Below are 15,033 nucleotides of genomic sequence, written 5' to 3'. Positions count from 1 at the left end.
TGAAGACTTCTCCCGTCAAGGGAGTTCCTCGGTGATCATCACCGATTTAGTTGGGGATGTTGAAACTATTGATGCGATGGCGAGTCTCAACAAAGGGCCATTGGACCTCACCTCATCTCCTCTTCCGCCGGCCGGGGATCAAGGCGAAGCCGGGGTGGAGTCTCCCAAGAACACTTAGCCATTTTTAGTTGTTCCTATTAATGTGTTATGTACTTGTATTCTCCTTTTTTCCCTTTTGTATGTCCTTGAACAATTTTTCTCCATTTCCCTTATAGCAATATATCGGGAGTTCATTTGTTTAAGTAGTGCTTTTCATGCTTACTTTGGGTTCATCATATTCTGATTTTATGCTCTAAAGCATAATTCTTTAGACTTAGCAACTTTATCTTCACATTCGAACTAAACCAACAAATCTTTAGATTTCCCCAACTCAGGGCTTACCCTGGTTTTGGCAAGTCTCTTTAATTTTAGTGCAGTGTTTTGCTTTCACTTTAGCTTTAACACTTGGTTTTTATACCTTGCTTGCGCGCATGACTTAACACCTCTCTTTAGCGTGCGCCTTAACATGTTAATGCAATCTGCAATTTATCGTTATAATGAGACACACGATCTAACACGCGATTTAACGCCGCAATGGAACATGCGATATAACGCCATGCGCGATTTAACGCCACAATGAATCACGCGACTTAACGCCGCAGTGAAGCACGCGTTTTAACGCCACAATGAAACACGCGATTTAACGCCACCATGACACATGCGATTTAACGCCACAATGGAACACGCGATTTAACGCCACAATGAAATACGCGATTTTACGCCACAGTAGAACACGCGAGTTAACGCCACAATGAAACACGCGATTTAACGCCACAACGACACATGCGATTTAACGCCACAATGGAACACGCGATTTAACGCCACAATGAAATACGCGATTTAACGCCACAGTAGAACACGCGAGTTAACGCCACAATGAAACACGCGATTTAACGCCACAATGAAACACGCGAGTTATCGCCACAATGAAACACGCGATTTAACGCCATAATAGAACACGCGAGTTAACGCCACAATAAAACACGCGATTTAACGCCACAATGGAACACGCGATTTAACGCCACAATGAAACACGCGAGTTAACGCCACAATGAAACACGCGATTTAACGCCATAGTAGAACACGCGAGTTAACGCCACAATGAAACACGCGATTTAACGCCACAATGGAACACGCGATTTAACGCCACAATGAAACACGCGAGTTAACGCCACAGTTGTAACTTAAGTAAATAACACAAGGATTTTTTAACGTGGAAACCCTCCAAATGAGGAGAGAAAAAACCACGGGGCCTAGCCCAGATCGGAAAATGGATGTTTATTAATGGTTTTCTGCATGTACAAGGTGTGTCTCGATTTCGTTGACTAATTGCCTGTATCTCTTCTCTCTCTTTTTTTTTTTTTTTTTTTTACGCGAAGAAGCGTTTCAAATGGATGACATTCCATGCTCGTGGCAATGGTTTTCCTTCTACATCTGCCAGCTCGTATCCTCCACCAGCCAAGCACTTTGTGACTACGTATGGTCCCTCCCAATTGGCTTCCAGTTTTCCTGTGTGCTTTAAGGCATCAGCTCGTCGTAGAACGAGATCACCAAGCTGGAACGAGCGAGATTGGACCCCTTGGTCATATCGGGCTTTAATCAAATTCTTGCTTCGTTCCATGTGTAAATAGGCTGCTTCTCGTAGGTCAAAGATCTCATCCAGCTGGGTTCTCAATGCATCATCATTGGTTTTTTCATCAAATGTGGCTATGCGGAGTGTGTCCATTGCCAGTTCTACTGGAATAACTGCTTCGGTTCCGTAGGTTAACCGAAATGGTGTTTCTCCGGTAGCTGCTTTGGCCGAGGTTCGGTAAGACCAAAGGACCGAAGGTAACTCGTCTACCCAACTGCCTCCCAGTTCGTCTATCCTCTTTTTTAAGCCATTGACAATGGTTCGATTTGTGGATTCAACCTGACCGTTGGCCTGGGGGTGTGCTACTGCCACAAACTTTTGTGTGATCTTCATCTCTTCGCACCATGCGCGAATCTTTCTGCCATTGAACTGAGTGCCATTATCCGACACGAGGCTTCGGGGTAGGCCAAACCGGCAACAGATATATTTCCAAATAAAATGCATGACCTCGTCCTCTGTTATTTTCGACAAGGCCTCAGCTTCCACCCACTTGGTGAAATAATCCACCGCGACGATAAGGAATTTCTTTCTACCGGTGGTTTGAGGAAAAGGTCCTACCAGATCGATTCCCCATTGGGCGAAGGGGCATGGGGCGCTCATGATGGTCATCTCTTCTCCCGGTTTATGGATAAGTGGGGCAAATTTTTGACATTGTATGCAATGTTGCACATATTGATGGGTGTCCTTCTTCATGCCGGGCCAATAGTATCCGGCCCGATGTAATTTTTGTATGAGGGCCCGAGCTCCTCCATGTTCTCCACAACCTCCTCGGTGTACCTCGTCCAGGACATGTTTCACCTCTTGCTTTCCCAAGCATCTCGCATCTACTGTGGTGAAGTTTCTCTTGTATAATATCTTGTGCCGCACATAAAAGTGCCTCGCTTTATATGCCAAACGATGTTGTTCCCTTTTTGTGCCAATCCGCTCTCCTCTGAAATACTTGAATAAATGTGTTCTCCAGTCGGGCTCTTCACTGATCATCATGACTCCCGGTGTCGGGGTGGGGGCAATGAGGATAGTGATTTTTCTTTCAACACAGTCGGCAACTGACGACCCAATCTTAGCGAGGAAGTCAGCTCGTTGATTGTCACTCCTCGGGACCTGGTGCACCGTGCAGGCTTCGAAGGTCTCTTGCACTGCTCGAGCTTTATTTACATACCCCTTCATTCTATCATTTTTTACTTCGTAGTCCCCTTCGAGTTGGTGTATCACCAGTTGAGAGTCGGAGTATATTCGCACTACTCGCGCCCCGAGCTCCTAAGCGATCTCCATACCTCGGATGAGGGCTTCGTATTCTGCTTCGTTATTGGAAACTCGAGGTAATCTAACGGCAAACTCGACTTCCGTTCCTGTGGGATCAATGACTATTATTCCTGCCCCTGCTCCTGTCGTTGTAGATGAACCATCCACGTAAATTTTCCACTCCTTTTCGATAGGTATTCTGGTAGTCTCCCGGATGAAATCTACTAGTGCCTGTCCTTTGACCGAGGTGCGGGGTTGGTACTGGATTTCATACTGTCCTAATTCGATGGCCCATTTGACAATCCGTCCTGATGCGGTAGGCTGGCCTAGGGTTTGCCGAAGCGGTAGACTCGTACGAATTATCATGGTATGCGACAGGAAGTAGGGTCGGAGTCGTCGCGTAGTGAGGACTAGTGCATATGCTATTTTCTCGACTTCAGAATATTTGCTTTCCGACGTAGTAAGGATTTTACTAGTATAGTAGATCGGCTTTTGCTGGCCATTCACCTCTTTGAACAGGACCGAGCTGATTGACTCATCGCCCACCGACAAGTATACGAACAGAGTTTCACCCTTTTCGGGAGTGCTAAGAATCGGCAGACAAGTGAGTGATCGTTTTAACGCGTCGAATGCAAGCTGGCACTCAGTAGTCCATTCAAACTGAGCTGTTTTCCTCAGTATTTTAAAGAAGGGTAAACTCTTATCTGCCATCCGTGATATAAACCGCGCTAAGGCCACAACCTTCCCTGCTAAGGATTGGACTTCTTTGATGGAACGAGGGGGTATCATCTGGAGTACGGCCTCGACCTTATCTTGGTTTACCTTAATGCCTTCTCGATTAACAACATACCCCAGGAATTTGCCAGCTTGCACAGCAAAAGCGCACTTCGCGGGGTTTAATTTCATTCCGTATAGACGAAGGGTGGCAAAGGTCTCGGCTAGATCTGCGAGATGCGTAGAACGCCTTCTGCTTTTGACTAGCATGTCATCGACGTATACTTCGATGTTACGCCCGAGTTGAGCCCGAAACATTCTATCCATCAATCTCTGATACGTGGCCCCTGCATTTTTCAGACCGAAAGGCATTACCACGTAACAATAGGTGCCTGTGGCGGTGACAAAGCTTACTGCTGGCTGGTCTTTTTCGTCTAGCGGAATCTGATGGTACCCCTGCGAAGCATCCATCATACTAAGTAGCTCGCATCCGGCAGTGGCATCTACAAGCTGATCTATGCGAGGTAAGGGATAATCGTCCTTTGGGCAAGCCTTGTTTAAGTCCCTGAAGTCGATACACATTCGCCACTGGCCGTTGGCTTTCTGTACTAACACTGCGTTGGACAGCCATGTGGGGAATTGGATTTCCCTGATGTGTCCGATTTCCAGAAGACGCTGAACTTCTTTTTGTATGATCTCGTCTTTCTCAGTACCGAAGTGCCGCCGCTTCTGCTTGATGGGCTTGCACTCAGGTCGTAGATTGAGTCTGTGCACGGCAGTACGAGGTGCGATGCCGGTTAAGTCACTTGGTTGCCACGCAAAAATGTCTTCATTAGATCGTAATAATGCTATCAGTTCGTCTCGGAGGGGCGGTTCGAGATCCTTGCTTATTCGAGTTTGCTTCATCATGCCGGGGACGAGGTCGATCGTCATCAACTCGTCCATAGGTTGTACATGATTAACCTTATCCTCTGGGTCGATTCGAGGGCGTTTCTCGTCTCCCAAGTCTTCTTTAGTGAAAGTATCACGTCGCCCTTTCTCCGCTATCTTAACCATTTCGACATAACATGATCTTGACTGGGCTTGATCGCCTTTGACTTCTCCTACCATTCCGTCGACTGGGAACTTAAGCTTTTGATGAATGGTTGAAGGGATCGCCCGAAAGACATGCATCATTGGTCGTCCTATTATGATGTTGTAAGAGGTCGGCGATCCTTCAACGATGACGAAATTGATAGTTTGTGTGCGAGTTCGGGGTGGCGTTCCTATAGTGACAGGGATTTTAACTTGTCCAACCGGTGTCAGAGATCCTCCCGTGAACCCGAATATCGGAGTGGTGACGGGAAAGACTGGGAGGTCGAGCTCCATTTGCAGGAAGCACTCGTAGGAGATGACATCTACTGAACTTCCCGGATCGACGAAGGCGCGGGCGACGTCGTATCCTCCAACATTAATCGTGATGAGGAGAGGGTCACAATGGAAATCATCCAGGTTCACTTCATCCTCAGGACCAAATGAGATAGCGGGGTATTGACGACACTTCGATGTAGAAATTCGGCAAACTTCATGATTGTTCTTAAGACTGCCAAGATGGCGTCTCCTAGCCCGATGAGTATCGCCTCCCGTAGGGCCACCTGAAATCATCTGAATGTACCCTCTTTTCGGCTCTGGCGGCGGAGGCGGCACGCGAGGGGGATTTCCGAACTGAGCTTCACGCTTTTGTCCCCGAGGTGGATCGATCTTCACAAAATCTCCAATCTTATTGTCTCTGATGAGACGTTCCACCTCGTCTTTCAGATGTGCACAATCGTCAGTCGCGTGTCCGTATTCGTTATGAAAACGACAGAAAGTACCTAGTGCGGGATTTCGGCGAGGCTCCTCCCGGGCAGTCCGGGGCCAACGCAAGTCGGGCCTCTTCTCAATTGCGCATAACACCTGGGATAAGGGTGCCGTAAGGGGCTGGTATGACTGATATCGGGATCCCTTGGCATCCGGAGTAGTACCTCGGCCAGAGCCGACGCTGGGTATCATATCTCTTCTAGGCAACATGGGCTCCTTACTTTTCCTGGCCTCGCTGGCTCGTACATTCAACGTCTGGTGAGATTCCTCTACTTTCTGTTGCCTGGCTTCTTCCAGATTGATGAATCTGGATGCTCTTTCCAGCAAATTGTCAAAATCAGGTGAGGGTTCTAGCGCTAGAGCTCGGAAAAACTCGTCATCCCTTAATCCTTGCGAGAGAGCCGCCATGAGCACCTCGTCGCTCGTGGTGGGGACTTCCAGCGTGGCCGAAGTGAATCGTTTAATATAATTCCGAAGGCTTTCTTTCTCTTTCTGGCGGATGCTGAACAGCGACAGTGAGGTCTTTTTGCATTTCTTCGAGCTAGCGAACTGATTCATGAAGGCCTTGGCGAACTGTCCAAAGGAGTGTATACTCCCAGGCAGCAACAGACCGAACCAGGTCTGAGCCGGCCCGGCCAAAGTGGTGACGAACGCACGACACTTCACTCATTCCGTAAGCTGGTGGAGCGATGCTGTGTTGTTGAACCGACTCAAGTGCTCGGCTGGATCTGACGTGCCGTTATATTCGAACAGAATTGGTCGGTAATTAGCTGGTATGGGGTCGTTATCGAGATGCCTGGCGAAGGGGCTAGATCCTGCGAAATCTTGCGTCGGTCTGTTCCGCAAGGCTTTCAATTCATCCATATCGCGCCTCAGGCTATCGACCTCCGTCCTGACACCATGACTGTTGCCTTCCCGATTCTCAGAATGACTGTCGCATTCATCTTCCGCCCGTCCCTCATTCGGGGAGCGCCTAGGATCCCTCCTCGGTTGGTTATCCTGGGGTAAGGATTGAGCATAATTCCGGATAGCTGTGGTGATCATGGCCTCCACCTCATCTCTTGTGTATGTTCGCTCATTGGAGGCTTGAGCCGGGGCCGTGACTGTTTTTCTCGCAACAGCTTCACCACTTCGGAACTCGAAAGAGGGGCTACCCGCGACGAAAGGAATCCGACCTTCCTTTTCAGGCGTGACCAGGCTGCACCCTGACTTATCCTTCAAGACAGAGGACAGATTGGCAGTGGGTGTATCATGACCTACTGCATCCAATTCCTTCTGCAAATTTCGGGCAATGGTATCTTCTCCTTCCATCGTTCTCCACGTTTTATAGCTCAGATCTGGACTTCCGGGGGCAGGTCTGATTTTTTCCCGGAAGTTGTTCCCAGAATTTCTAGATGTCTTTCCCACAGACGGCGCCACTTGTTTTCGTCCGTGGGGCTTCGTCTTCCTTGAGTCAGCTTCCGTATGTACTCCGGTGAAGATACCTGCAACGCCGGGAGGGGTTCCCGGCGGGAGAGCTCCGACGATCAAGTCAGTGATCGAATATATAAAACATATGTACGCAATGTAACAGTAATAGAAGTGTGTATCCGCGTGTGTGTTTGGTGATCCATCTATTTATAGATGAGAAAGACTTGGCCTCCAAGGCTTTCCCTTTTTAGGGTTTTTCCTTATCCTCAAGTCACATATCTTGGGCCTATATTTCCTTGGGCTCGCCTTACCTCGTTTTGGTATTGGGCTGGCGAGTTAAAGTATTCCCATATAGTTCTCGAGGTTGGCACAGTACAGCGACCTCGCCCATAATTCCGAGCTAAGTCACCGTGGACTCCTCGTCATGGGCCTCTCATATTGGGCTTATCCTAATAGGCTTTCCTTTATTCATTCTTTGTCGAATTGGCCCGTATCACACACCAATATTTGAACTTTTTTTTATTAATTACGATTTATGACAAGAATTTAGGAACTTAAAATTACCTTAATTTTGATATTACAGTTATTTCCGTAGATATCTCAAGTTCATCCCTAAAATCATAATGCCTAATTAAGGCAAATAATCTAGATCGAGTTTACTCTTAATTACAAGGAAACAACAAACATAAGGTAACTTGATGAAAAATCTATTACCTAAAATACTATATTCTTTTCACAACTCATACACGACCGAAAAAGCATGAGCATATCTTCTTTCTTTTTCGAATTTATTTGGTCACTTAATTAATCCCAAGTCTAGTTTATTTAAATAGGATTTTGCAGTAATTTTCCCTATTTAATACTACTTCAAAGCTTATTTAATAGGGATAATTAGTGAAAACCCCCCACCACATTAGGATATATTAGGATGGATCTACACCCCTTTTCAATATTAGTGAGACCCCCCTTCATGATTTATTTAAATTAATATTAATATAATTATCAAATGTTATACCTATATTACCCCGTAATTGTCAGATGTTATAATCACAAACCCTAGCCTCAAAATTTATATTCAACCGCCGTTCTATTATTCTTTCATTTTTTTCTCTTCTTTTCTGGGACTGGAAATTCATGGCGATGAAGGCGGCGACGAAGGCGACGACACATCTCGACAATGACGAGGAAAGACCCTGCAACCGTTGTTCTCAAATCTGCGGCCCTATTAAAACCGATTCGAACGTCTCCTTGTCGGTGACGGCGGCCAATGAGTGGATGCCCGACTTCCACTATCCCCTCCCACCACCACACTGTCCCCGTCTTCTCCTCAAGTGGTGCTTACAGCCCGTGTAGGTTCCTATGATAGGGGGTGGTACTCTGGTACTAGTTTTTTTTTTTTTTTAATTCAAATTCACTATTATTTTATTTTTTCAATTTTTTCAGTGTTGAATTTAGGCACAATTGTATTCGTCATTCCGACAAACCCGACGATGCAAAACGCTTCACGACCAAGTTCAGATCTGGTGCCGTTTAATTCAAGCAAAAAGTTTATATTTTATTTTTGTTTATTGTGATTTTCTTTATATCAGTTTTGCTATGATGTTTTTCAATTTTGTTTATACTTGTTTCCGTTACTTTGTAGTTGATTTCGGTGTAGCAACAAATTCTTATCTACGATTTAGACAAACAAGAAAAACTTGCACAAAGATAATTTATTGAATTAAAATAAAATATTGCGGGTTACAAACTCTAATTTAATCCTCTGATTCTTCTCTCAAGAACAATATATGTTGACTTTGAATTTCGGAGTCGGGTCGTTGACTTGATCTTCTCCGGATTTGATTTTGAACTTGAATAACGTCTTCCGAGGGTCTTGCGACTTGAATCTCGGATCGAACGCAGAACTTTGACGGGTTTTGACTTGAAGATCTTGGAGTTGACGGGTTTTGACTTGAAGATCTTGGAGTTCTTGATGGATTTGGCCCTTCAATCTTCCTTCGATCTTGATTTGTTGAAGAACGCTCTCGATTTGATGAAGAACACTTTGAATTTGATGAAGAATGACTTGAATATTGTAGAGAGAATTTTCTCCTACGGTTTTTCTTGTTCTTGAGTTGTGTTTTTGAATTGTGTAGGGAGGGTCCCTATTTATAGTGGTAGAATAAGAGTCCTACTTAAATTCTACTTGATGACGTGGCGCGATTTGATTGGCTCTCTTTAAATTGATGTTTATCTCTTATAACTTGGAAGAGAAGAAATAATCCTGGCCAATAATTAATTGATAATTATCTCCATAACTTATTTTGTAGGATAAATTATAATTTAATTTTGACACAATTTAATTGGCTAATTTAATTAACCAATTAATTAATTTTATGCGTCTACAAATGCCCCCTCGAGACTTGTTCACGGACAATGCCTCTTGGAGTGGATGAGTCTCGATAATTGCTCAACTTCGATTGCAGCTTGATCTAGCAAAGAACATATATCTTTTGAAATCATGACTGAACATAGAGAGATTCTAAGTTGCCTACGTACCCTATAAAGGGATCAAGTCATAACGTAGTTCAAAATATATCCTTTTGAGGGATGTCGTGCACAGTTTATACTCATGTGGACAAGGAGAAATATTTGCAGTTTAAGCTCGTACTGAAGGAGCATTTGACTTGAATTTGTAGATAGTTTATGCTCGTATCAAGGAGCCTTGACTTGATTTGAATATATAGATAGTTTATGCTCGTATCGAGGAGCCTTGACTTGATTTGGATATATAGATAGTTTATGCTCATATCAAGGAGCTTTGATTTGACTTGGATATGTAGATAGTTTATGCTCGTATCAAGGAGCATTGATTTGATTTGGATATATAGATAGTTTATGCTCGTATCAAGGAGCCTTGATTTGACTTGGATATGTAGATAGTTTATGCTCGTATCAAGGAGCATTGATTTGATTTGGATATATAGATAGTTTATGCTCGTACCAATGGGCCTTGATTTGATTTGGATATATAGATAGTTAATGCTCGTATCAAGGAGCATTGACTTGACTTGGATATATAGATAGTTTATGCTCGTATCAAGGAGCCTTGATTTGACTTGGATATGTAGATAGTTTATGCTCGTATCAAGGAGCCTTGATTTGATTTGAACTTGTAGACATTTTAAACTCGTGTCATGGAGTACTTCATTTGATTTGGACATGTAGACCTTTTAAACTCGTGTCAAGGAGTACTTCATTTGACTTGGACATGTAGACCTTTTAAACTCGTGTCAAGGAGTGCTTCGTTTGATTTGGACATGTAGACCTTTTAAACTCGTGTCAATGAGTACTTTGTTTGATATGGACATGTAGACCTTTTAAACTCGTGTCAATGAGTACTTCATTTGATTTGGACATATAGACCTTTTAAACTCGTGTCGAGGAGTACTTCATTTGATTTGGACATATAGACCTTTTAAATTCGTGTCAAGGAGTGCTTGATTTGATTTGACTTGTCATATTGCATAGGGTATTGTTTCTTCAAAAGGCTTGCCCCCATCCTCATGATCTTCTTGTTCTTCTTCGACATGTTCTTGTTTGAGCTGATACGACTTTTGGAATGAAGGTTCTTCGACTTCATTTGCAGTTATGCTCAATTCCATATCATGTGCTCGAGTGGCCAACTCTTCAAAACTTTTAGGTTGAATTCCTTGAAGGATATATTGGAGTCCCCATTGCATTCCTTGCATGCACAGTTCAATAGCTGATGTCTCGGGCAGTCGATCCTTGCAATTAAGACTCAAATTTCTCGAACGGTTGATGTAGTGGATGACAGGTTCCTTCTTCCATTGGCGGGAATTGGTGAGCTCAATCATGCTGATTGTTCTTCGAGTGCTGTAAAAGCGGTTCAGAAATTCTTCCTCCAAGTGCTTCCAACTATCAATGGAGTTTGCCCCCAAATCAATGTACCAATCAAACGCGTTGTCTTTGAGCGATCGGACGAATTGCTTGACGAGGTGATCTCCGTACGTCCCGGCATCATTGCAAGTCTCGACGAAGTGTGCCACATGTTGCTTGGGGTTGCCTTTGCCGTCAAATTGTTGAAACTTTGGAGGTATATAGCCCATTGGCATCCTTAGATCATCAATCCTTTGCGTGTATGGCTTGACATAGGTTGATGGAGACTTCGAGCTTCCTTCCAACTTGTCTTTGATGGTTCCACTGATCAACGTCATCACTTGATCTACATGAATCATCCCTTCCGGAGAAACTTGAAGTTCTTGAGTTGGAGCCTTCTCGATTTCAACTGGTTGTTTCTTTGTGGATGTCTCGACTTCGTCTTGAACCTCTATTTGATTCTCCACAGCTTGACTAGCATCGGCTTTGTCCATCTTGTTGATCAACTCGGAAATTTGAGAATCTCGTTGTTGAACATGCTTTGCGAGTCCCTCAATAGCCTTGGTCAAACTTGCAATTTGCTCTTCCATAGTTGTAGCGTTTGTTGTCATGACGGATGCCATCTCTGAGTAGCTTGATGTTGAATGAGGCATGGGCTGTGACATCTCTCGTTTTGAGCCTTCCACGTCTGCGCTTGTGTTGACAAGAGGTGGTAAGCCTTTCTGAACGGTTTGGGGCGTCGAGCTTGTCTTGGAGGATGCTTCTTCCACAGTTGTAGCGTTTGTTGTCATGACGGATGCCATCTCTGAGTAGCTTGATGTTGAATGAGGCATGGGCTGTGACATCTCTCGTTTTGAGCCTTCCACGTCTGCGCTTGTGTTGACAAGAGGTGGTAAGCCTTTCTGAACGGTTTGGGGCGTCGAGCTAGTCTTGGAGGATGCTTCTTCCATAGTTGTAGCGTTTGTTGTCATGGCGGATGCCATCTCTGAGTAGCTTGATGTTGAATGAGGCATGGGCTGTGAAATCTCTCGTTTTGAGCCTTCCACGTCTGCGCTTGTGTTGACAAGAGGTGGTAAGCCTTTTTGAACGGTTTGGGGCGTCGAGCTAGTCTTGGAGGATGCTTGCAGCTTCTTAGCCATACTCCTTGTAACTAAGCCCACACTTGATGAATCCGAAGTAGCAGTCTTCATTGCGAACGTAGAGCAGCCACTGCAACACTTTGAGAATCTTCGAGAGAGAGAAGAGATGAGAGGTAGAGATGTCCCACCGGGCGTGCCAAAATTTGTAGCAACAAATTCTTATCTGCGATTTAGACAAACAAGAAAAACTTGCACAAAGATAATTTATTGAATTAAAATAAAATATTGCGGGTTACAAACTCTAATTTAATCCTCTGATTCTTCTCTCAAGAACAATATATGTTGACTTTGAATTTCGGAGTCGGGTCGTTGACTTGATCTTCTCCGGATTTGATTTTGAACTTGAATAACGTCTTTCGAGGGTCTTGCGACTTGAATCTCGGATCGAACGCAGAACTTTGACGGGTTTTGACTTGAAGATCTTGGAGTTGACGGGTTTTGACTTGAAGATCTTGGAGTTCTTGATGGATTTGGCCCTTCAATCTTCCTTCGATCTTGATTTGTTGAAGAACGCTCTCGATTTGATGAAGAACGCTTTGAATTTGATGAAGAATGACTTGAATATTGTAGAGAGAATTTTCTCCTACGGTTTTTCTTGTTCTTGAGTTGTGTTTTTGAATTGTGTAGGGAGGGTCCCTATTTATAGTGGTAGAATAAGAGTCCTACTTAAATTCTACTTGATGACGTGGCGCGATTTGATTGGCTCTCTTTAAATTGATGTTTATCTCTTATAACTTGGAAGAGAAGAAATAATCCTGGCCAATAATTAATTGATAATTATCTCCATAACTTATTTTGTAGGATAAATTATAATTTAATTTTGACACAATTTAATTGGCTGATTTAATTAACCAATTAATTAATTTTATGCGTCTACATTCGGGTTTTGCTATTTTTATTTTTTTGTAATTATTGTCGAGAAATGTACAGTAGCTTTCGATAGTTTTATAATTGTTTTCGATTTTTTGTGTTGATTTACACAATTTATAGTTGTTTACCATTTCTTTTATAGCTGATTTCGTTCATTTGTAGTTGTTTTTATTTTTTGTAAATTTGTTATTTGTAAATCACCGTGTTTTATGTAGTTGTTTTATAGTTTTATAATAGTTGATTATGGCGAAAAAAACGAACAGTTGAAAAAAATAGTTATTTTGTAATAGTTGTTTTACGATTTATAGTTTTTTTTATTAAAAAATGGCAAAAAATAGTTGTTTTGTAATAGTTGTTTTACAATTTATAGTTGTTTTTTTATTAAAAAATGGCAAATAAATAGTTGTTTTTCTTGAAAAAATTGGCCAAAATAACTGAAAATTAAAATTAAGAAAAATAAAATAAAAAATTGAAATTATAGTCGATTTCAGAAATATTATAGTTGATTTCAGAATCTTTATAGTTGATTCCGAACAAAAAAAAAGGGAAATTAAAACAATAAAATAAAATAAAAATTATTTTTAATTAAAAAATTAAAAGAAAAATATTTTTAAAGCTATTATTGTTAGTTTTTTATTAAAATAATAAAAAAACCGAAAAATTAAATTTATTTAAATTATATATTAAAAAAATTAGGGTTTGCGATTGTAAGGATATCAAGTTTCTGAATTTTGTGTGTGTGTTCTAGAAGGCTATTTTCGGGAATCATTAAAATAGTGGGTTTTTCACTAATATTGAAAATATGGCTGGATCCCCCCTTATTAAAAAAAAAACTAGAGGGGGTTATGGCTAATAGTCCCTTAATATTCCAAGACATGGGTGTAAGATGCAATAAAGCAATCAAACCATATACTCTGTTCCAATTATATCCTTATTAATTTTCCTAACACTATTTCTGCATTAATTAGTAAATAAGGGTATGTTTGTCTATTAATATCGATTTTCTTAAAATCAATACATATTTATTGAGATTCTTACAACTTCTGTCCAAATGAAAAACGACATCTATATAGAAATAGAGGGTGTATGCATAGCTTGTAAAAAGTTATATGTTTTGCTTGTTTCCGAGTATTCGTATTGAACCATAGTAATTGTAATAAGAGGTGTATATAGGGGTTTCAAGTAGTAGCACGCATGGTTGTCAAATTATGAATCGAATTAAAATTCATTTTGTCAAAAAAAAAAACGAATTGTAAATTGTAAGATTAATTTATCTTTCTTTAAAAATATTAAATAATAATATATATTAAATGATGTACATGTATTTATGAAACATTGCATAGTATTCGCCAAAAAAAAAAAATATGTGATGCGGGCATGAATGCCTCAAAACTCAAAGGGGTCTTTAGCAATACACCCCTTGGATGAGTAATAAATGGTGATATGTCCAACCTTTAAATCTTTCTTTGTGATAAACCCCTATAAATATTAATTTCAATATTACCCTTCTGAAATTAGAAAATCTCCTACCCAATAATTCACCCAATAATCCACGTCCGCTTTCCTTAAATAATGCCAAAATAATAGCAATTTTTTTCCAACTCAATATTCCAATTCCTTAAAATCAGCCAACTTATTAAAAAAATAAAAAAACCAGCTTAATATGCTCCATAAAATCAGCAACAAATAAAAAAAAAATTTGCTTCTTCACATAAAAAATCAAAACTCACGTGCAGATGAAGTTTTTTTTTTTTTTCATATTTTTTTAATATTTTCTTAAATTCTTTTAAACGAAAAATTGTTTTTTTTTCTCGACAAGTTTACTACGCCGAATATGACTATAGTTGAATATGACTAGAGGCATATTTTCTTAAATTTTTTTAAACAAAAAATCGATTTCTTTCCCCCGACAAGTTTACTACGCCGAATATGACTATAGTTGAATATGACTATAGGCATATTTTCTTAAATTTTTTTAAACAAAAAATTGATTTTTTTCCTCCGACAAGTGTACTACGCCGAATATGACTATAGTTGAATAAGAATATAGTGTAATATGACTATATGTGACTATATCAACTGTAGTCATATTCTTTCTTTATATTGCACTTTTTTTAATTTTTAACTTCAAAATTCTGATTATATAGTGCGGTAAAGTCACGTTTACCAAATTATATAAAACAACTAAAATTCCCTATTGTTTAGGAA

At 41.3% G+C, this 15,033-nt stretch overlaps 1 protein-coding gene across 1 annotated transcript; it reads right to left on the bottom strand.

The window, feature by feature from the left end:
- Positions 1 to 2,989: 2,989 nt before the first annotated feature.
- LOC148772168 (uncharacterized) lies at positions 2,990 to 6,085 on the bottom strand. Its single transcript, XM_088814870.1, has one exon. The coding sequence runs from the start codon at positions 6,083 to 6,085 to the stop codon at positions 2,990 to 2,992; it is 3,096 nt and encodes a 1,031-aa protein (XP_088670996.1).
- Positions 6,086 to 15,033: the final 8,948 nt, after the last annotated feature.

Source organism: Erythranthe guttata, chromosome 2 (genome assembly GCF_056151865.1).
Source record: "Erythranthe guttata isolate IM_541 chromosome 2, IM_541, whole genome shotgun sequence".
Classification (NCBI taxonomy): domain Eukaryota; kingdom Viridiplantae; phylum Streptophyta; class Magnoliopsida; order Lamiales; family Phrymaceae; genus Erythranthe; species Erythranthe guttata.
This window is presented reverse-complemented; position numbering and strand designations above follow the sequence as displayed.